We start from the raw sequence: 23,558 nt of genomic DNA on the forward strand, positions 1-23,558 counted from the left end.
ACCAAAGCACAGACGATGCGTAAAGCCTGGCACTGTATGCCTTCAAGACAGTTGGTTATATGAGGTTGGTGAGGGTACCAGACTGCACGACACTATCAAAGTAAGGGAACGTCCAATGCGGTGTAGAGTACACATAGCGCCGCAGGCCCAGAAGTCTTTGTGGTTCGGGATATGAAGCCAATGGTTCATAAACCAATAGCGACTATACAAGCAATGTGTACGTAGAAGTTGCTTCAAAGCGTGACGCCCGAGATGGTGATCGGGTTAGAGGCAGTCAGTTAAGGCTCGGTGAACTTGTAGGTTACGCTTGCATGAACCTCGCTTGTGGTGAAGCGCATGGCACTACTGTTGAAGTGTTCAGCATGAGAAGATTTGCCAGGGCCCAACGCTGTACATTGCCAATGTACAGTTGTAAACTGGCAAGTCAAAGAAGCCATGACATCACTTCGTAGATGTCTGACTCTGTGCATCCGCCAGACTTGATGTTTCCATTTGGCGTGGCTTGCGAGCAGTGTAGTGCATAAACATAAGAACTGCATAAGAATAAGGTTATGAACTTTGTGCCGGATAAACATAAATGTTGTATGAGGCTGCACGCTGCATAGGATGAAAGTCAACTACCGGCGTTAGTTGTACAGGACTTAATTTAACACTTGAATAAAGTTTTACTTCACACAGAGTCCAACATGTGTGCTGGATGTGTGTATTTTGAGGGTGCGGGATCGAATCCCGGCCACGGCGGCAGCATTTGTGAAATGCAAAAACGCATGTTTGGTCCGTGTGCATTGTTAAAGAACCTCAAGCTGTCAAAATAAATCCAGGGTGCCCCACTATGGCAGGCCTCAAAATCATATCGTGTTTTTGCACGTAAAACAGAAGAATTTAATTTCCTTTAATCTGAATAACTTTTATTTTCGTTATTTTACTTTTGCCTGGTGTGGATGGGATTGGTGTAAGATAACTGCCACCTATATTTCTAAGGGGTTATTAAATTTTATCATGTTATTTTAGTGGTTGAAGCAGACATAATTACACATCGAGGGGTTCAATTTGGTTGCAGCAGAAAGGAATGGATGCTAATCCCCTGTTTTTCTTTATCCAGGTCCCTTTGAGCCCCTTTGGGCATATCGCTGCGGCCGGTGGTTCATGCCTGGCTGCAATTCAACTTTCTGATAGCTGCGCTGCACCAATGCATCATGCACAGAACGGAGCCGCCCGTCAGCAGTGGAGGCAAACCCTGGTGGATCAAGATTGTGACGTCAACGGAAAAACCCTACCTCGATTGTATAAATACCGGGAGCACAGGCAGATGCTTTCGTGGACTTGGTCGCACTGGAAAGGAACCGATATTGATTCCCTTGTTCTGTTATCCACGGGCCAAATCTTATAACAGTTCGGAAAGGGAACCAATCACTTGGTCTCACCTGATTGGTCAAAATTTTGCTTGCGTCAGAGGCTGTCAGAGACAGCGGGGTGGCACCGCAAGTTATGATCATGTCACACATCTGTCAATCATATTCAAAGCGAACCCCACGTTGGCTAAGACCGGAACCGGTGAAGGGGCAGTCCACTTTAGCTTCCGTTGCTGTGGCTTGGCTGTTGGCTTGCAACTCTGGCCTCACACACCGCTGACGTGAACCTGGAGACACGCGGGCATCACGCGCACGAGCGTTCGTTGCTTCGGAGGCTATCCCTTGCCCTTGTCGTCTGCTTGGCGTTACTCTTTCGGTGTCAATCGTGGCTGGAAGTGCAATACGCGTTCGAAGAGTTGACGGATAATTATTTGTACTGCCCCGGCCGCCTTTCTAAGTAGACCTTTTGCAGGCTATGCTACAAACTGGAGGAGACTTGGGTGCAAGTGTACCAGTGGTCATTCCACATAGAGGAAGAAATTGCACGCTGCGATTCATTGCCACCAGCCTGCAGCTCCCAGAGGTCGGTCAGAAGCGAAGCCTTCATCTTAATGGCCTAGGTCACTGCTGCTGACACTGTTCATGAAGTTGCTCTTGCGGTTACTGCGTTGGCCAGTAGAAGGGCTAGGTCAGCTTTCCCGTGACCTCCGCTTCAAAGCCAATGCCAAGGAGATATTTGCATGGTGAGATGAGATTGAATTCTCAGTGCTATCACCTGCGTGAATAGCTCGCAGATTGCCATTCAGCAATCAGAAGGGTTCAACCTGGGCTGGTCCAGTGCTTCCTTTGTTCGGCTGATAAGACTATCCAGTCAGGATGGGAAGATATTGTGGAGATCTCTTATTTGACTGCCTTTTTTTTGCTCTAGTTCTGGAGTGTCGCACTTTCGTTGTCAATTTGACGGCACAGCGCACACTGTCAGCACCACGCTCTTCCCTTTAACTTCGCGCAGGCAATGCAGGGCCAGTATACCGTAATGTTCTATTTCAAGTTTCATTGCTTCTATCACGCGATGTGCCGTGAGGCAAATCGCAGCGATGGCAGCTTACCGATATCTGCGCCGGACCAATGCGGCATGCCCAGAACGGAGCTACTGCCACCCTTCAACAGTAGAGGCACATTGTGCAAGCCCTGGTGGACCAACACCGTGACGTCAATGGAAGAACCCTACCTCCATCTTATAAATACCAGGAGCGTAGGCAGACGCTTCAGTGGACTTGGTTATACCTGGAAGGAGCAGGTGCTAATCCCCCTGTTCTTTGTTATCCAGGTTGGTGGGCAACACACTTATTCCATACGAGAAGGCTCCTTAACCTTGAGAGTGCTGCTTAGTCCACCTTTCTTCTTTAAACCATGAAAGATTGTGTTGATGTCATCTAATTGGTTTTACTAACTGCCAGCGACAGAAACCAATCCAGGGCCAACTTCAGACTCATAATCTGAACCCAGGTCGACAAACGATCTCCTGAAAAAGATTTTGAAAGAGCAAACAAGAACTTCAAAATCTTAGAAAGAATTGATTTCTAACTTGAAACGAGTTGAATCTGCAGTGGCCAACATTCAGGAACGGGTTGCTTCCATTGAAAAGGAAATATGTTGTCTACAAACTCTCGAACAAAAAGTGGCAGTTTGCAAACAAACCTGTAGCAACACGAATGACCAACTTCTTGTGCTGTTGGCTAAAGTTGACAATTTAGAAAATAGAAGCCAACGCAACAACCTCACAATTTTTTGTTTCAGTGAAGAACCAGACGAGGACTGGAAAACACTGGAAACCAGAATTAAAAAAGATTATTTCAAGAGGTATTAGTGATAGAAGTGAAATCGTTAGAAGCGGTTCATCGAGTGGGAAAATACCACAAAGACGCCCCCATCCGGTTAAAATTCGACTGAATGACTTAGCAGAAAAAAGAAGCAAAAAACGAGAATTTTGTCTTGCTGCAGCAAAGTGAAAGGAACAAAAATTGCTATTTCGGAGGATATTTCTAAAACAGTGCATGATGCAAGAGGGAAACATTGGCGTTCTCTAAAAGAAGAGAGGGCACAAGGCTTAAAAGTGTCGCTAACTTATAACAAGCTGAAAGCTGACGCAAAACTGTCTGGAACATGCTTTAAAATCGAAGGGTGAAAATAATAAAACCATTTGCACCTGTGCAAAAGCAGCTGAAAAGTCAAGACAAGCAATGACAGCACCGTACCAAAATCCCGTGCATTGTGTCAATGCCCGCATCTTAAACTCTACTTGAAAGCCAAATACTAAATTCCAATCAACACATTTCGGTTATTACAGAAACTTGGTTGCATGAAGGCTTACTCGATTCTGAGGTTGTTCCGTCCTCATAGAAATTATTCTGCAAAGATAGAACATCACGAGGTGGTGGAGTCGCGACAGCTGGTAAAAAGAACATTAAGTCTTCCCATTTAGAAGATATTAGCAACCACAAAAGTGTGTGGTGCAGGATTAATTACCATGGAAAAAGCATATTCTTTGGCGCAGTGTGCCGGCCGCCTAACTTTTTCCCTGAGTACATTGCACACCATACAAATTCGCGTTCGGATATAATTCTGTGTGGGGATTTTAATTTGCCATGAATAAACTGGCCAGACTTGTGCTATGATCACCACAAGGTAGCAAGTGCAGAATCATTATTACTAACAGCATTCAGCTTCTCATTGTCCAAGCTAATATTTTGTGCCACACGTATTGTAGATTCCTGTTCATCAATACTTGACCTCGTGTTTGTTAGTAGTTCCCTCGAGGACTGCACAATCAGTGTTGAAAATGGAATTTCTGATCATAAGATTATACGTATTTCATGTCCTATCACACTATACCGAACAACAGAAACAGTTAGAGCTACTTATTTCAGAGAGTGTGCATATGACGATGCCATTTTAGCCCATTTAGAGTTCTCCTTTTCTGATTCTGAAAAAATCAAGAATGTGATGAAACTGTGGTCATGCTTTAAAGATATGCCAAGGTATTGCGAAGCTTGTTAAGTTCCCTTAAAAAGGAAACATGTTGATCAAGAGTATCCGTGGGTGATGCAGGAGATTATACATATAAAAAGAAAGATTAAATGCCAAGGCAAGCACAGAACATCTAGCCAACTTCAGTGCCTCATCACCACATTAAAAACAAACTTTGTTCCATCACTTCTATTCCAAAATGCTCCCATCCTTCATGCAATTGGAGCCAAAAAAGTTTTGGCACTATTCGTCTGATCGACATTCTAATATCTCTCATATTACATCGTGTACTAAAATTATCAAGCAGGCAGACCAAATAGGTGATAAAATGAATCCTTTTCCTCGCTCCGTTTTCATGCATGGGTCCTCTGCAGAAACTTTGCCAACATAGCCTTTAATCAACCCTATGCCATAATTAAATATTAACCTAGAAGGTGTCCAGTGCCCAATATGCAAACTTGACGTTAAGAAGTCTGCAGGCCCAGATAATATTTCAAACACTTTTCTTAAGAAATACGCTGTCTGGGTGAGCCGGTTATCTGCATAAAATGTACATTAGCTCCATATGCACACACAATCCCTGATGACTGGTGCATGGCTAATATTATCCCTGTACACAAATCCGGTTCCAAAATTGAATCTAGTAATTATCGCCCGGTCTCATTAACAAGCACGTGCTGCAAAATATTAGAACATATAATTTTTAAAGACATTCTAACACATACATTCTAACACATAAACTAACAACATACCCTACTCTTGGCAACATGGTTTTAGATCTAGCCTGTCAACAGTCACACAGCTAGCTGAGATAACCAACAATATTGTCGATGCACTCAACAGAAGAGGTCAAATAGATGCCGTTTTTATAGATTTTGCCAAAGCGTTCGATGTTGTTCCCCACCATGATCTAATTATGAATGAATGAATAAAGCCTTTATTTTAAAGAATTATTTAAAGAATTATAAAGATACAAGAAATTGGCATTGAACATAATGTTATTAAATGGCTAACATGCTATTTGCAGAACCGTAAACAGTTTGTTTCTGTGAACGTCTCGCGCAGCCTAGACGTCCTGTCAGGTGAACAACAGAGATCATAGCGCCAATTTTATTCCCTATCTATATTAATGATATTCCTTAAGTGTCAACTCATCCATTCAAATAAGGTATTTTGTAGATGACTGTGTCATGTACACAATGGTAAATAAAATAGGACCAGATTCAACCTTAATCGCTTGTTGCAAAAAATTCAGGCTTGATGCTCCCAATGGGGAATAACACTAAACACAAGGAAAACCATAGCCATAAGCTTTACAAATAAGAAAAAGCCTCTGAACTTTCCTTACATATTAGGAAATTACTAAAGTAGTCAATGAAAAGTACTTGGGAGTTACATTAACATCCAACCTTAGTTGGGAACCGCATATACCTGCTATTTGTTTGAAAGCGCAAGGAAAGCTATCTTATCTCAATAATGCTCCACCTGAAGTAAAGTTAACCGCCTATAAGATGCTGATTAGACCAGCACTAGAACATGCCAACATCATTTGGAGTCCGCATCAAAAATTTCTTATTAACAAAATTGAACAAGTGCAAAATTTAGCAGTTCGATTCGTGTTTTCAGACTATTCCAGGTGTACCAGTGTTACTGCTCTGCGTAAGAAAGCCAAACTTCATTGTCTTGATCAATGTAGAATAATTTCCAAACAATCTTCTGTACTATGAGCATTATAAAATATCTTGAACAGAGCATCTGCCTGAACTGCTCAGGCACTCCTCAAGAGCTAACCACAAGACAATACAGCTATCTAAAAGTCACAACAACATTAAGAAAAAATCTGTTTTTCCATCATCTACAGCATACTGGAATGAACTACCATCCTCTGCGGTGAACTGTGAAACGATAAAAACCTTTGCTGAAGAAATCAAAGATATTGATTTCTTCTAAACAGTGTATCAGTACGTGGGTAAATTATAATCAGCACTAGGTAATGAGTAGGACTGCACAGTTTATTATAAACTCATTTTTTCTCCTACTTTGTATTGGGTTTGTATGTTTCTGCATGTGAGCTGAACACTGTATTCTTTGCACAGCACTCAGCATTGAATTGTTTCTAAGCTTGGATTGTGTTCGGCTCTTTCTGTACGCGACACCATAGTAACTGTACTGCACATCTTGTGTACCACTCCTGCTTGGACCGAGAAGGTCTGCAGTATAATGAAATAAAAGAAACAAATCTAACATTTATCAGGCTATGAATGTGGCTAAGGTCAGTATGTAACGCTGTAGTACTACCTAAAAGATCAATTTCTCAGCATATCATACAAATACCTGCACAAAGTCAAATAGTTGACAGGATAGCCTGGCCTGTTGTTGCTATGCAGCAAGAATAGCAAGGATTCCAGTAGCCCTGCCTCATGTGCCAGCAGCGAGTTGTGATTTCAGGCCATTGCCAACAACTTTTTGGTAATGACTTGAGATAATAACACACCCAATTGATGAAATCCTCCATTAAACCTAAGTAGAGAGCTTAAGGAGCAGGAGGTTGCTGTACTGTGTCAAAAGCCTTTCTGCGATTTGCATGAGATGTTCATGCAGCCCTTAACACAACCTCATGACTGACATACATAAAGATTTCTGCATGTAAGCAGGATCCTGAAAAATTGGTTTACAGGCTCAGAATGATGTAATCATGGAACCAGTTAGTCTGGTTTCTCCAGAATGTCTATTTTAGGGGAGTATTATCAGAATGCAGGGGGATGTGGATACAAAGTTATTGGTTTTACCTTTTTCTGAGCAAGAGGGAGGGCAGGGGAAGAGGTACAAGGGGCTAGCACTCTTTTCACCATGCTGTTTTATTTATAAGGCTGTACGCTTTTCAACAAACGGTGACAGGAAAGCTGCTAATTAGCAGTACACTAACTAACCTTTTCAGCAACCATAGTAAACGACATGTTAAAAGGGAGTTTGTCTTTACTAGTGCATATCGAGCTGATACTGTGGCACAAAAAATATTACAACAAAGGTGGACACAGGCGGGCACAAATGAACGCCATATAGGTCAAAATGTGTGCTTTGTTTTGTAGGAATATAAATTCAATACTCTATTTAAACACCCATGGAATTCTGTCACCACATTTCAAAATTGCAAGAACATAAGGGGCAGCATTTAGAGTTTTCATTTGATTGCACAAAGCTTATTTTTTTCGATGCAGAACAAATCGAAACAAATTCTTAAAGACTTGATAGAGCAAAGTAGACATTTTCAGAACTAAGTAAAATATCATTTTGCACAAGAAAAAAAAATATATAACAACCAAGAATAAAAAGCATATATGTGCATCATGTCCGCTACAATCTGGTACATACAATATCCAAAGAAACTACTATGCCAAGCATGGCTGCCACAGTCACGAAGTAATAATTAAAAAAAATAACTGGGACTGCACAGACTATACAGTTGCACCGGGTCACCTCGCACATATCTAGAGAACCTGATGTCATTTCCTGGCCCGCATCATGTAGGCTCAGTCCACAAACTGCAAATGTTACTCCTTTTCTTCGTCTGTCGCATTCTTAATGCTTGGGATACTTGGAGCTTTGATAGAAATTTTCATCAGCGCAATGGCATGGGCCCGCGTCATGCGACATCTATCTGATGTTAAGATCATGGTGGAAAAGCTTCTTTCAATGGCAGCAGTTGCTACAGTAGCTTCATTACAGCTGATGATAAAGCAGAGAACATTGTTCTTCTCTCGACCTTGCACGCACACATTAGCAGCACTTGCTGCTAATGCTTGAAGTCAGCCCTCCAGGATAGCGTCTGTAAATTAAATACTTGGGTCACCATGTTGTCCTCTGATGTTCTGCACAGATGAGAGATACCTTTAAAATCGGGACTCTCCTGCTTTGAATGAAAGATGTTGCGGCTGCCAGTTCTTGAAACCGGTCGCAAAACCTTGGAATGCATGTTCTTCAGGACTATAGTATTATTAATTATTAGCGTAATTTTTTCCAGGATAAGTGCCTGCATGTAAGAGGGGAGGGGGGACTGGAATAATTTTTGGGGGCATGTCAGAATCCTCCTACGGGGGGTGGGGGGGGGGGGGGGGGGTGGCATATATATATTCCCGATTATAGACAGTGGGCTTGGTGGAACCAATAACTGTGGGATGTTAACAAATGCTTACATATTTCAGGCCTTGCTGCTCTCGGTCACCAGCATGAGCACGCACACATGTGTAAATGCAGCAAGAGGGCTAATCAACACAGCATCGACAAGCAACTTTGACCGTTGTTCTACTGTCCCTGTCAACATGAACTTCACCACGCATGCAATTCCCATAAGCGGCGTCATGTCAGAGCTTACAGCTATAAGAACGCCCTGCGACCGAATCTTCAGTGGGCTTGGTGGAACCAACAACTGCGGGACGTTCACAATGCGCTCTGCTTACACATTTCAGGTTACTTATTCTTGTACCTGCAGAGACGATGAGAAGTGTCTATATCTTCTGCCAAGGCCCCGCACACTGCTCTCCATCGTATGTGATTGTATTCATGTCTGCGCATTACTACTGTGTGAGGATGTGGGAGAAAATTTTGGTCCTCGCAACGCTGAGATGTTCGAAAAGCTGTTAGCAGGTCAAGAGGCTATCTGTAGCGACTTGAAGGAAGTGAAAATGAAGCTTACTGAAACTGAAATTTTAAACAAATTCGGTCCACACTTAGACAAAGTCGAGAATAAATTGAAGGAAGTAAGTGAGAAATCTGGTACCACTGATAGTCTAAATGATCATGTTATGAAACTTCAGAACACTGTCATGCAGCGACAAAGTAAGCTTACTGCACTGGAGGACCGAAATCGTCGAAATAACTTGGTTGTCTTTGGAATTACGGAGGGGCCTAATGAATCTGAAGAGGTACAGTTATAAACACACAGTTACAAAGTTTTTTGTGATAAACTTGGAATAAATTACGAATAGGTAGCTAGAGTACACCGGCTTGGAAAATCCTCATCAAACCACCCAGTTATTCTTTATTTTCAGGACTATCTTGAGAAACAGAAGGTACTCAGTAGACCTGGAAAGTTAAAAGGGGCGAACATTTTTATCCAAAGTGATTACTCTTTGGAAACCTTAAGAAAAAGAAAACTGCTATGGCAAACTACGAAACATGATAAAATGGGAAAGAAAGTATCCCTCGTAAATGATAGACTTTGCATTCGCAAAATGCTTTACATATGGGATGACGCATGTTCTACACGTGTCCCAGTTGTAGCTGCTGACAGCAAGGCATCTGAATCATAGTGATCACAGATATCAGACAAATTTTTGTGTATCTTTTCTTTGAATGTCAAGAGCATCGTCAACAAAATAGATAAACTTGAAATTTTATTACTTACTTACGGCCCTCACTTAGTGGTTTTGTCCGAGACCTGGTTAAATGGAAACGTTTCTGGTAGTGAAATTATTTCGCCTGGTTTTTGCATTTATTCACGTGATTGTGGTTCATGTGGTGGGGGAATTGCAGTGATTGCTAGGTCTGGTATAAATGTTCATGTTATGCAACAGATCGAAGATCATGAGTGCTTCTTTCTAAACATCACAACAAATGAGTTGGTGTTTTGTACTCTGTAGTTTACAGGGCACCTGATGCAGATGTCTTTTCTTCCTAGATTGTGTGATCATTTGGTCAAGTTTTGCACACGTAATATCATCATAATAGGAGACTTCAACTTGCCGTCCATTAACTTGAAATATTTGGCCTATGGTAAATGTGCTAATATGGATGCTATTCTTGATATAGAGCTTGCTTTGAATGTTGAAAAAATTTTAGGTGATTTTACTAGACAGCAAGCACTTCTGGAACTTTTTTTTTGTAAGTGAATTTTTTTCTAAATGTACTATTACTGTTGAACTGGGTATTTCTGACCATAAATTGTTATGTTTCACCATATCATCAAGACGATGAGCAAAACGAGAACAAGGTGAAAACTGGAGCCAATGTCTCGACAAGTGGACTTGTCTTCAAGTCCACTTGAAGACAAGCTCATCATCATCATCACCAGCCTGGTTACGCCCACTGCAGGGCAAAGGCCTCTCCCATATTTCTCCAACTACCCTGGTCATGCACCAATTGTGGCCATGTTGTCCCTGCAAACTTCTTAATCTCATCTGCCCACCTAACTTTCTGCCGCCCCCTGCTATGCTTCCCTTCCCTTGGAATCCAGTCCGTAACCCTTAATGACCATCGGTTATCTTCCCGCCTCATTACATGCCCTGCCCATGCCCATTTCTTTTTCTTGATTTCAACTAAGATGTCATTAACTTGCGTTTGTTCCCTCGCCCAATCTGCTCTTTTCTTATCCCTTAACGTTACACCCATCATTCTTCTTTCCATAGCTCGTTCCATCGTCTTCAATTTAAGTAGAACCCTTTTCGTAAGCCCCGAGGTTTCTGCCCCGTAGGTGAGTACTGGTAGGACACAGCTGTTATACACTTTTCTCTTTGCTGTTCATGATCTGAGAATGCATGCCAAACGCACCCCAGCCCATTCTTCTTCGGATTATTTCAGTCTCATGATCCGGATCCGCGGTCACTAACTGTCCCAAGTAGATGTATTCCCTTACCACTTCGAGTGCCTCGCTACCTATCGTAAACTGCTGTTCTCTTCCGAGACTGTTAAACATTACTTTAGTTTTCTGCAGATTAATTTTTAGGCCCACCCTTCTGCTTTGCCTCTCCAAGTCAGCGAGCATGCATTCCAATTGGTCGCCTGAGTTACTAAGCAAGGCAATATCATAAGCGAATCGCAAGTTACTAAGGTACTCTCCATTAATTCTTATCCCCAATTCTTCCCAATCCAGGTCTCTGAATACCTCCTGTAAACACGCTGTGAATAGCAGTGGAGAGATCGTATCTCCCTGCCTGATGCCTTTCTTTATTGGGATTTTGTTGCTTGCTTTATGGAGGACTATGGTGGCTGTGGAGCCGCTATAGATATCTTTCAATATTTTTACATACGGTTCGTCTACACCCTGATTCCGTAATGCCTCCATGACTGCTGAGGTTTCGGCTGAATCAAACGCTTTCTCATAATCAATGAAAACTATATATAAGGGTTGGTTATATTCCACACATTTCTCTATCACCTGATTGATAGTGTGAATATAGTCTATTGTTGAGAAGCCTTTAGGGAATTCTGCCTGGTCCTTGGGTTGACAGAAGTCTAAGGTGCTCCTGATTTTATTTGCAATTATCTTGTAGGCAATGGACAGTAAGCTGATCGGTCTATAATTTTTCAGGTCGTTGGCGTCCCCTTTCTTATGGATTAGGATTATGTTAGCGTTCTTCCCAGATTCCGGTATGCTCGAAGTCATGAGGCATTGCATATACAGGGTGGCCAGTTTTTCTAGAACAATCTGCCCACCATCCTTCAGCAAATCTGCTGTTACCTGATCCTCCCCAGCTGCCTTCCCCCTTTGCATAGCTGCCAAGGCTTTATTTCTTATTTATTTATTTATTTATTGATACTGCGGTCCTGTTTCCAGGACCTTAGCAGGGTGTATACAAAGTGAAATTGAAAAAAATTTAAGCACAAAATACAGCGATACATAACATAGGTCACTCGCGATGTACAAATGCAAGCAGTTACTGAACAACGCACAGTAAATCACTCGCTACATAAACATAGGTGCGACTCAAATAATGGCAGTGAGCATTGAGTTACAACGTCATCAGTAAGATTATTCCGTTCAAGAATAGTTCTGGGGAAAAAGGAAAATTTGAAGCAATTCTTTTTAGTAATTAATGGTGTTATTGTCTGTGAGTGTCGATGACGTGCAGCATAACCAGTAGACGAAGTGATGAGGCGTGATGTATCAATGTTGTAGTGCCCTTTTATGAGCTGAAATAAAAATGTTAGACGGCATGTTCGGTTCCTTTGTGTCACAGATGGCAATCCACTTCTCTTGACAAGCTCCGTAACTGAAGTGCGGCCATACGAATTATATATGAATCGTACTGCCCTTTTTTGAACTTTTTCTAGTTTAGTAATGTTTCTTTTAGTATGACGATCGTGTATTCCAACATTGGTCGAATGATGGCATTGTAAGACAGAAAATGCACAGGAGGCATAGCGAATTTTAGAGAGCGTCTTAGAAAAAATAGTTTTCGAAGGCAGTTTGCCATGACAATGTCAACATGTTTGTTCCACGAGAGAGTGTTAGTAATCCAGAGGCCAAAGTATTTATATGCAGTTACCTCAGAAAGCATGATGTTTTCGGCATTGTAGTTGTACAATAAAGGCTTATTTTTTAACGATATTCTCATAAAGACAGTTTTATCGAAGTTAATTTCCATTTGCCAATCATTGCACCGCGTTACTATGCTTTTAAAGGCATCATTCAGTCTAATTTGATCGGCAACAGAGGAAATTTTTTCGTACAGAACACAGTCATCAGCGTACAACCCACAGAAATCTGATCCACAATGTCATTTATGTAAAGTAAAAACAGAAGAGGACCAAGAACTGATTCTTGGGGGACGCCAGAATCAACGAGCACCTTATCTGAACTGGCTGAATTTAGTGTTACAAACTGACATCGGTTAGTCAAATAACTCTTTATCCAGGCGAGTAGTTTGTTATTTTGCAGAATGTAGCTTAGTTTATGCAGCAATTTGTTATGCGAGACTTTATCAAATGCCTTACGGAAATCCATGAAAATTACGTCTGTTTGTTTACCCTCGTTTATGGCTGCGGCAAAGTCATGGATGATTTCTACAAGTTGGGTATTAGTTGAAAATCCTCGCCTAAAGCCATGCTGTATACAGGTAAGTAGCTTATGTTCTTCAATAAAAGCAGTTATATGTTTGTGAATAATATGCTCTAACATTTTACAAGCTGTTGAGGTTAGCAAAATTGGACGGTAATTCTGAATGAGTGTTTTGTCACCAGATTTGTGCAAAAGTATGATTCTGGCATCCCGCCAATCATCAGGTACTGCAGCTTCGTTTAAACACCTAGTGTACAGAACATGCAAGTATTTTGCACACCACACAGCATAACGTTTCAGGAAAGCATTTGGGATATTGTCTGGTCCAGGAGATTTTTTTACCTGAAGGTTCAACAGCAGATTTAAAATGCCATGTTCACTTATTACAACATCAGGAATAGGAGGTACGGACACTTCGAAAGGCGGAAGACGGCCGTCATCTTGCGTAAATATGTCTTTGAAATTTTTATTGAATGCCGTCGAAGCCCCTGCATCATCCTGCATGCAACCACCATAAACTACACGTCCGTCGTTAGATCGAGACTTTGGGCTGACCAATCTCCAAAATTTTTCGGGTGACCTTTTGATAATGGATGGCAGTGTTATATCGAAATAGTTTTTCTTATCATGCGCAATCTTGTTCTTCACCTCTTCCGATATCTGTTCGACCATTAGTTTCAAGTCAGACCTGTTTGTCGTTCTCGCCCTCTTCTTTAGGCGTTTCAATATTCGCTGCAACTGCAGCGTTACTCTACTTATCCATGGATTTCGAAAGTTATGTTTTTTAGCTATCCTTGGCACGAAACGCTGAATGCATTCGTGAATTACCCCCTTGAAAGAAAGCCACAAATCATTCACCGAACAAGTGTTGTTGCTGAAAGAGTCATAATTAAAACTGAGAGCATCAAGAATAGACTCGTCTTCTGCTTTAGAAAAATTAGGAAACAGCTTGACATCGCCTCGCTGTTCCAATGCGACGCCCTCTAACGTAAAGACTACTGCTTTGTGATCTGAAATACCGGAGGTGACGCTGCAGATCACTTTGTCCTTAATATTCCCACTTATAAGGAACAGATCAAGGATTGACTCAGAGCTGTTTTGAATTCTGGTTGCCTCATTTACAACTTGCAAGAGGTCGAAATTGAACACGTTTAACATTTCATTCTCGACACTTTTGGCACTGGTTATCGAAAAGGTGTTCCAGAGCAGATTGGGAAGGTTAAAATCACCTGTCAGAATCAGTTTGTCTTCAGGCTTCATGTGGCAATGCATTTATTCGTTAAGCTGTTCAAATATTGTGGCAGATGAATTCGGAGGCCTGTAAACTGCTCCTAAAAGGTAGCAGACTATTTATGTAGTTTGCAAAATAGGCTTTCCACGCCTGTTACGTCAGGCATTGCTATAACATGTAATGAAGATTTGAAAAGAACCGCTACGCCTCCTACTCTTCGATCACGATCTTTTCGAAAAACGTTGTAGTTTCTTGGAACGAACTCACTATCAAAAACGTCTTCGTTCAGCCACGTTTCTATGAGCACAACTAAATCAGGATCGTGGCAGATCAACAGCACTTCGAGGGATTCGATTTTATTCACGATGCTGCTGCAGTTAACATTAAGGATGGTGATGTTCCGCCTATCTAATATTATAGGTCACGTCTTATTTTTTGCTATATCTACTTCTTCTGGCGTTACTTGTGGGATTTCAAATTCCTCTAGATTAATCTCTCTTCCATTATCATCGTGGGTGCCGCTGGTATTGTATAAATCTATACAGAACTCCTCAGCCACTTGAACTATCTCATCCATATTAGTAATGATATTGCCGGCTTTGTCTCTTAACGCATACATCTGATTCTTGGCTATACCCAATTTCTTCTTCACTGATTTTAGGCTTCCTCCGTTCCTGAGAGCATGTTCAATTCTATCCATATTATACTTCCTTAAGTCAGCTGTCTTACGCTTGTTGATTAACTTGGAAAGTTCTGCTAGTTCTATTCTGCTGTAAGGTTAGAGGCTTTCATACATTGACGTTTCTTGATCAGATCTTTCGTCTCCTGCGACAGCTTACTGGTATCCTGTCTAACGGAGTTACCACCGACTTTTATTGCACACTCCTTAATGATGCCTACAAGATTGTCGTTCATTGCTTCAACACTAAGGTCCTCTTCCTGAGTTGAAGCCGAATACCTGTTCTGTAGCTCGATCTCGAATTCCTCTATTTTCCCTCATACCGCTAACTCATTGATCGGTTTCTTATGTACCAGTTTCTTCCATTTCCTCCTCAAGGTTAGGCGAATTTGAGTCATTACCATCCTATGGTCACTGCAGCGCACCTTGCCAAGCACGTCTACATCTTGTATGATGCGAGGGTTAGCGCAGAGTATAAGGTCTATTTCATTTCTAGCTTTGTCATTCGGGCTCCTCCACGTCCACTTTCGGCCATCCCACTTGCGGAAGAAGGTATTCATTACCCGCACAGTCTACTAATAACTCTCCCCTGCTATTCCTAGTGCCTATGCCATATTCCCCCACTCACTTGTCTCCAGCCTGCTTCTTGCCTACCTTGGCATTGAAGTCGCCCATCAGTACAGTGTATTTTGTTTTGACTTTACCCATCGCCGATTCCACGTCTTCATAGAAGCTTTTGACTTCCTGGTCATTATGAGTCGATGTAGGGGCGTAGACCTGTACGACCTTCAATTTGTACCTCTTATTAAGTTTCACAACTAGACCTGCAATCCTCTCATTAATGCTATAGAATTCCTGTATGTTACCAGCTAAATCCTTATTTATCAGGAATCCGACTCCTAGTTCTCGTCGCTCAGCTAAGCCCCGGTAGCACAGGACGTGCCCGCTTTTTAGCACTGTATATGCTTCTTTTGACCTCCTAACTTCACTGAGCCCTATTATATCCCATCCCATTTAATGCCCTCTAATTCCTCCAATAGCACTGCTAGACTCGTGCAAAAGGATAGAAAGTTGGGCGAGTTGGTACGGTAGCATGATCTTGGATTGTGAACATGGACACAGAAAGGAGCAGGCAGGACGAGCGCCACAATCCAAGATCATGCTGCTAGACTCGCCTCACTAGATAACATTCTAGCGTTATCTAAATTACTGATTATTTAGAGAAACCACTAGCTATTGATGCTCATTCTAAAAATGTTCATGTATTGAAATGTATTGAAAACTTTGTATTTATGTGAATGGTTACTAAAAATCACAAATATCCATGGCTTAGTCGTGAAATCCACATTAAACGTAAACTAAAACAAATGAGAAAGACAAAATATGTGAAAGACTACTCTCATGGAAGTGAGGAATGAATTAACTAAGGTGCAACAACCAAACCATAATTACTTTACATGTTCTCTTCCAGAATTTCTTAGAACTGATCCATCAAAATTTTGGCGTTACCTCAGAAAGACAAATGAGTCTATCCAAAAAATTTCAATAAATGATCAGCTTATCGAAAACGCAGTTGATATAGCTCATGCAGTTTCATGTATTTTCACAGTTTTTTCCCTTAATGCAACTTACTTCTAACTTATCCTGGTCAGGTCATGTTTCGGATATATGTGCATCAGCATTTAAGAAGTTGTGTGTTTCCTAAGAAAGAAACTAAACACAGCTCCAGCAAAGCTAAAGTTACTCATGTGCAATACTTACATAAGGTCCAAAAAACATATGCTTCTGAAATTTGGGATACCGAAACTAAGCAGGATATATATAAACTTGAGATGTTGCAAAGAAAGGCTATCAGATTCATTTTTGGTAAATATAAAAGGTGTGACTCCCCTACTAAACTTATGCAAGGTTACGGGATTACAGCATTACAGGTGCGTCAAAAATATGCTCGGATAGTGTTCATGCATAACATGTTGAAAGGTAAATTTGACGTCTCCATACCTTAAAAAACCCTTAGCCATCTGTAAAACCCTTAGACACCAGAAAGACTCAACACAATCATGACCATGCACTGAAACCGGTATTTGCTAAAACTAATGCATTTAAAAACAGTTTCTTTCCACAGACAATTTCTGACTGGGATGCTCTTCCTAAATCCATTTTTGAGGAGGCTGATTTTCAAACGGCACTGGAAAAATTGCTCTAGTTTTCTACTTTGCTTGTTACCAAATACGTATTATATGCGTAGTGATGTAATCCTTTTTTATTGTTAATGGCGTTATTCATTTGTAATCTCGATTTATATTATTTGTTTTAATTTCCCACTCCTGCTTGGGCCTGTCACGACCTGCAGTATGGTGAAATAAATAAATCAAGTAGCTGAAGCATTTCTAAATGTGCTTTCTAAAAGCTTCGGAGGCTCTAAACTTCACGTGCGAGAGGCCTTGTAATAACAGCATTCGCTTTCTGGACCTCAATCTCACTCTGATGAACACTCATGTCTGTTTCGAATACCAGCCGAGGTTGAACAAGCAGCTAATCTCATACGACACTGCGCACTCCAAGCTAGTAAAACGAGGAGTTGCAATGACTTGTCTAAAAGAAGCGCTAAACAAATCTTGCAGCCACAAAATAGAAATCAGTTTCAATAACCAAGTTTCAAGGCTACGCCTAGCCGGTTTCCCTTCACTATTGATCTCTAGCGTTTGCGACAAGCTTCTTCAAAAGATCAGACAGGCAAAAGAGGGCACTAACACAAAAAAGCCATTTGATAAGAAGAGATTACATGTGATTCCTTATTGGCACAGGGTTTCCCACAACCTCAAGAAGGTGGCACAAAGGCACAGTATCAATCTTCTCTTCAGTGCACCATGTAAAGGCTAAACCCCATTAGCGCGATTTTGTGCGCGACAGCGATGGGTTCGCGCGACGGATCGGGCCGTCGCTTGAACAGATCGCTCGGTCTTGTCGCGCGATCGCTCGGTTTTGCAAATCTAGAATTCGTCGCTCGTCGCCCGGAAGTGCTATGAGAGACTAGCCAATAGCTCAAAGCCGGAACTGGATGTACATAACTCCAGTACTTCCGATTGTCGCACGGAACGAGCAAACGATTGAATTTTTATAAGCGCAAGGATAAGAACCTACTGCAAGACTTTCAGAAATATTTTATGCTGCTTTTTACAGTAAAATACATCAACTTAAGTTAATAAAGCACGCGTCACGCTAGTTTCGGCGCCTATATTGCTGCCTTCATACCGGCAACACTGGGGAGACGTCGCTCGAAGTCATCGCTCGCATGGGGTGCAAATTGTAGGCGACGAGCGAACGCGACAGCCCTATGATGACAAAAGCAAAACCCGAACCATGCTCTAAGAAACATGCTGCGCAGTACACTGCTTGCAAAAGTAATGTCGTATACGAGATACCCCTAAGTTGCCAACAGGTTTATATCGGTCAAACCGGACGGTGTTTTAATGAAAGGGCGCGTGAGCACAATTGGGCCGTAAATAACAATGCGGGGGGCCATCTGGCAGAACACTGTAAACGTCACAATTGCCGTCCGAATCTTCGCGACACCAGGTTTCTGGCATGGTCCAGAGATAGACTAGAACGAGAGATATTGGAAGCTTTTTACATTGCAAAGGCCGAGGGCACGTGCATTAGCCGCCCTTCAGTGACGCTTACCGAAAAGGAGATAGCTTTTCTGAAGAGATAGGGAGGTCGTGATGTCACGATGGGCCATCCTTGGTTGCATCTATTTAAAGTTCTGTTTCTTCAAAAAAACATTTAGTTGGAAGTAGCGCCTTGTCTGTCGTACATGTTGTTCTTTCGTCCTCGTCCTCGTAGCGCTCTTTTTTTCATCAAGTATGCTCAACCAACTCGCCCACATCAAGCTTCTGCTGCTTCAGAAAAAGTGCACCAGTCTTGCGACAGCTACAGAAATGTCCTGCGAGAGATCAAGGAAACTTACCAAAGATCCCGCCACAATCGACGCTATAGCATTCCTCTTTTCGCCGAGCTCCATCCATTCGGGGCGATTGAACTGAATATTGTCAAAGCACCCAGCCATATTTATGTTTGGCCGTGCGACACCGTATGGGTGCTTGGACGCCTCAGCTAGGGTCTAGCCACCCTACACCCTACCTCAGCCGATAGGAAACCATAGGAAACTCCTCCAGCGACTCCCGCGACGCGACTACTACGCATTGTTGCCAGGTCGGACAAGGCAGCGTAGCCCAAAGCTAGTGATATCGTAGCCCAAATTTCGCCAAACACAAAAATAAGCAAAATAAAAAATGTATAGCCAAATGTAGCCCTTTTTATTTTCAATTTTATTTTGTACATTTTCCCGGCCGTGTCTGCTGTGACCGGGGCACAGCAAACGAAAGGTGCCCGAAATGTCTACGTTCACCTATGACGTCACGTCCGCTATAACTCATGATGTCACATCCGCTCATTTTCATGGCGTCCCGATTCGGGACCTGAACATCGCCCCCGAGTGCTCCGTGATCGCTGCGCATGCGTGAGCTGAGAGAAGGTGAGAAAGGAGAACAACTCTTTTTCGCAGGATGTGACGTCACATTGTTGCTTGTTTTTACTTTTTTGAAAGAGCTACTCTCGAACCTAGACTAGCCATTGCCGTCGTGTCGGCTGCAAGACTTTCTGCGCGCGCTTTTGTGCATGTCGAAAGCGTATAACGTGCGCGATATTCGTGCGAGCGCAGTTTGACTTGAGAAATCGTGGGTTTGGACTCCGTGACTTTTGCTTTCGTCATATGCGAGTTAGGGGCTTGCCGACAGGTAAACCGCCGCTGTACTTAGGTGAATACCTTGTTTTTCGTGGTACTGAAATAAATAGCGCTTCGCTGCGATGGTGACTTCAATCGAGTGCGGTAATTGCTGAGCATTACGGGCGATTTAATTGCACAGTACGTGCTGCATTATCGGTGCAGATAGAGAAAACTTATCCTGTAAGCCTTACTTCCGTCAGTCAGTCGGTTAGATGTTTCGCTCTTATCCAGTGCACATTTCTTGATATCCACTAACGATCTGCTTCAAATATCGACGAAGTGTCTATTGATCGTGCAGATGTTTTTTTTTTTTTTTATTCACACAACTGGCGATGGGCAGCAGCGTTACGGCCGTGAGTTTTCCTTTCGAGCAAACCTTTTCAAATTGAAGTTTTCGCTCATGTTCGCGAGATAGCACATTTAAGTGTTACACCCGCTGCTGTATTTTTCGATTCCATGTGACCTAGATTTAAGCTGCCTCAGATTGTATTAACGCGCGCAGAGGCTTTTCGAAAAATAGTTGTCACCTGAGAAATCAATGCAGTGTGCCAGTTCTTTTGGAATGGTGCTATTTGTGAAATTGATCATATTTCTCCTAGTCATGCTCAACTACTTACTGGTCAGATGTTTGAACTTCCGAAGAAGTATTTGTAAAGTTTCCCTTCCAACTCAGCATTGTAACTGACGCTTCTCGGAAGTATGAGTGGTATTTGCCCCTGCAACACTGCCATGAGTTCAAGTTCAAATTGTGCCCACCGACTGTCTGTCCGTGTGCCACTAAAGAGCAAAGAACTCATTTCTCAATTGTTGCAACATTTCTTTTTCATTCCATCTTCAAGAAATTTGTTTACTTCTTTTCCTGGTCATTGTGGACTTGCACACATTGAAGTTTGGGATAGTTTGGCAAAAGCATTGCATAGTGGGCCTGTAGGGTTTTTTTTTTGTATTTAGCGCATTGCTCTTCTGACTGGACAAATTAAGTAACTGCATTACAAATATTTCACTTCCTTGGAATGTCTGTTCCATGTGCCTCATAACAGTACACGGTTGAATTTGGCACATGCACCTTCATATGACCAAGTGTAGGTTTGTATTGCAATGGAAATAAGAACATCAGTGCTTCAATTGTCTTTATCACATTGCTGATACCTTCAATGTGTGAAAATGGCTTGTAACAATATTGCTGTGTTTCATGTGAGGATATGGAATAGAATAACTTTCTTCTTTTATGCTGAAGGTATTCACCCCTTTTGCCTGTTGGGCTTCAAATCTTGTAGAAAATGGTGTGAGCAGCCTGGTGTGTGCCTGAAGAGCAATGCTAGTTTGTGCATGATCATATTGTTGCTGCTGGGAAGATGACATCTTAGGCACATTTTTTTCATACAATTAACACAAATGTTTCTATCTTCCCCTTGTGGCTCAATCGTAGTAGACCTGTTCGTTTTTCAGTTACTTTGTTGTTTATTTTTGTTACATATCAGTATTATGTACTATCAAGTTAGTGGGAATATAAAGCTATTTGATGTTGTATTCATGGGGAATCCTAGCCGATCCCTCGTCATGGGTATGTGCCATATGTCACAGGCAACAGTCATTCTAGTCTCTCTTCTTGTGGTAAAAGTATCCCAAAGCCTATTTTGTATGCTTGCAGATGAGTTGAGATTTACACATCAATGCCAGCTCACAAAGCATCTAATACGGCAATCAGCCAGCCACCTCCGCAGATGGAGAATTCTGCAGTTTCCAATCATACTGTTTCTGTTGTCTTTGGCAGAGATTTTGATTGTACACGGCGGGAATAAACTGTAGGACCATAAAAAAACTTGTGATGACAAGGGCCATATATGGTAGAAATTATAGTAGATTATGACCAGCATTAGCTCAAGCCCTGCTAAAGGTCTGTGGTATCTAAAAAAATAATAAAGTGCTGGTTTTCATATCTATAGCTGCTGTGTGCATTAAGCTCAAAACTCCCTTCTTGGCAACATAACCCAGGAATGCCCACTCCAAACACTCTTGCACATGCACTTTCACAGCATCTGCTTTGATCTACCTAATTGCATATCAGTAAAGGTGGGTCTAGTTCACTAAAGACTGACAATGCTGCATTCGAATGGAACCAAACCGTTCTCGAAAAGTCCTTGAAACCAGTCAAGCAGGTTTTTGAGAACTTTTAATCTGGCAAAATGACAAAATGAAAGTTATTTGAAATAAGTGATGCAATGCTGATGAGGTTTGGGCATGCATTTCAAGGTGCTTGGCCTTCATTATCTCTAATCATAGTGAACCTGCCAAATTGGCAAGGATCTTGAATGAATTCTTCACTAGGCCCAACTATTTTGTTGCTGCCCTATATTGTGCACTCTTCCTATATAGGAAGAGCGCACAACAAAAATCTTGTGGCTTCCTGTTATCATAACACCCTATAACTTCCTTAGATGTGGGCCATTTGATATTCACCAATAAATACTTCCACAGGATTTAGATGATGCCTTTAAATATGTGTCCCTCATGCTTACATGTAAAGGAGCACTGACATTAAACTTTTGGACTGAATTTTTTTATATTAATCTGGTTCCAAATGGCAGCTTTTATGGCCACACCATGCCACTGAAAGCTGCATGTGCTTTGAGCGATTCTTAATGTGTGCTAAGACTTGCTTCACTAAATAAATTTTCTTATGACTCTTCTCAAACATCTAAATTAAAATTAATTTACTTCTAGTGTTCTATAAGTCACAACCACGATACGATTACGAGGCATGCCATAGTTGCGGACTCCGGCTTAACTTTAATCGCCTGAGGTTTCTAACGTGCACCCACTCCACAGTGTGCACCAAGACAGAAAGACCAATGTTGTGCTGCATAGTGGTCCTAACATGCTCAGTTTTCAATGACCTAATAATGGCATGGCTTACTCATGAACTGCAGCGTGCATCATTTGTTTGTGACCTACCATGCAATGTTGTCACCAGATTATGGGGCCACACTGCCTTTGGCACATGTTTAAATGTTGGCGTTAAGGATATATTTGTGGCGCATAGAAGGAATTTGAAGTTTTGTAGTGTAGTTAACTGAATGACAGCTACACACGCATAAGAAAAAAATTGTGCCAGGACTACTTAAACTCTGCAGTGTTTGAGTTTGACCAATTCTTGCGATTTTGCACATTTCGGATGACTGCAGGTCATTCATTACAGTTATACCAGCTTTTGTACTCTTTAGACATGCTGTTTGCCCCGGTTTTATACAGTGATCATAGATAGCCACACCACACCATGTTGGTAGAAGAATTCAGAATTTTAGTAAAATGGGGTTGCTCCATGTTGAGGTGCACCAGCATGTCATAGTAAGTGGAAGCCAGAAGCAGCAGCATTTTAAGGTATTGTGCCGCACCATGTAAAGTCAAATTATTGTGCCCCCCTCCACTCTCGCTGGCAAAACCTGCTGGTGAAGCATTGTGAGCAAGCTTTCGAGGTACGCTGCGCTCTTTCCAAAACAGCGTCCGAGGCAGCCATCTATTTTGCCTACAGGACGAGAAGTCCCTGGCCAGGAGTGCATCGAACATACGGAAATATCTGTCAATTGTGCTGCTGAACATCTAGAGATTTATAGTTTTGACCTCAGGTTGCAGAACACAGCAATGCTATAGCAAACAGTGTAGTGAAAGCTGTTTCACGGCTCTACCACGGCATAGCCAGC

The 23,558-nt window shown here is 41.9% G+C and overlaps 1 protein-coding gene and 1 long non-coding RNA gene across 11 annotated transcripts in view; one reads left to right on the plus strand and one right to left on the minus strand.

Annotated features, from left to right (window-relative positions):
• LOC126529887 (transmembrane protein 50A) overlaps positions 1-19,277 on the minus strand; it is a 205,725-nt gene extending 186,448 nt beyond the window's left edge. For 4 of the 10 annotated variants that reach the window (XM_055070083.2, XM_055070081.2, XM_055070082.2 and 1 more), the window contains exon 1: positions 19,039-19,275. In XM_055070083.2, the coding sequence (XP_054926058.1) occupies positions 19,039-19,137 (99 nt within the window). In that variant the 5' untranslated portion in view covers positions 19,138-19,275. Of the gene's footprint in view, positions 1-18,752; positions 18,821-19,038 lie in introns of those variants that run through there. The other 6 variants (XM_055070084.2, XM_050177349.3, XM_050177350.2 and 3 more) reach the window with 4 other exon arrangements.
• Positions 19,278-19,585: 308 nt separating this feature from the next.
• On the plus strand, positions 19,586-21,549 carry LOC126529893 (uncharacterized). The gene is made up of 2 exons (XR_008612224.1): positions 19,586-19,888; positions 21,509-21,549. It is a non-coding gene; the product is annotated as an uncharacterized lncRNA (long non-coding RNA).
• The last annotated feature ends 2,009 nt before the right edge of the window (positions 21,550-23,558 follow it).

Source organism: Dermacentor andersoni, chromosome 5, assembly GCF_023375885.2.
Source record: "Dermacentor andersoni chromosome 5, qqDerAnde1_hic_scaffold, whole genome shotgun sequence".
Lineage (NCBI taxonomy): Eukaryota > Metazoa > Arthropoda > Arachnida > Ixodida > Ixodidae > Dermacentor > Dermacentor andersoni.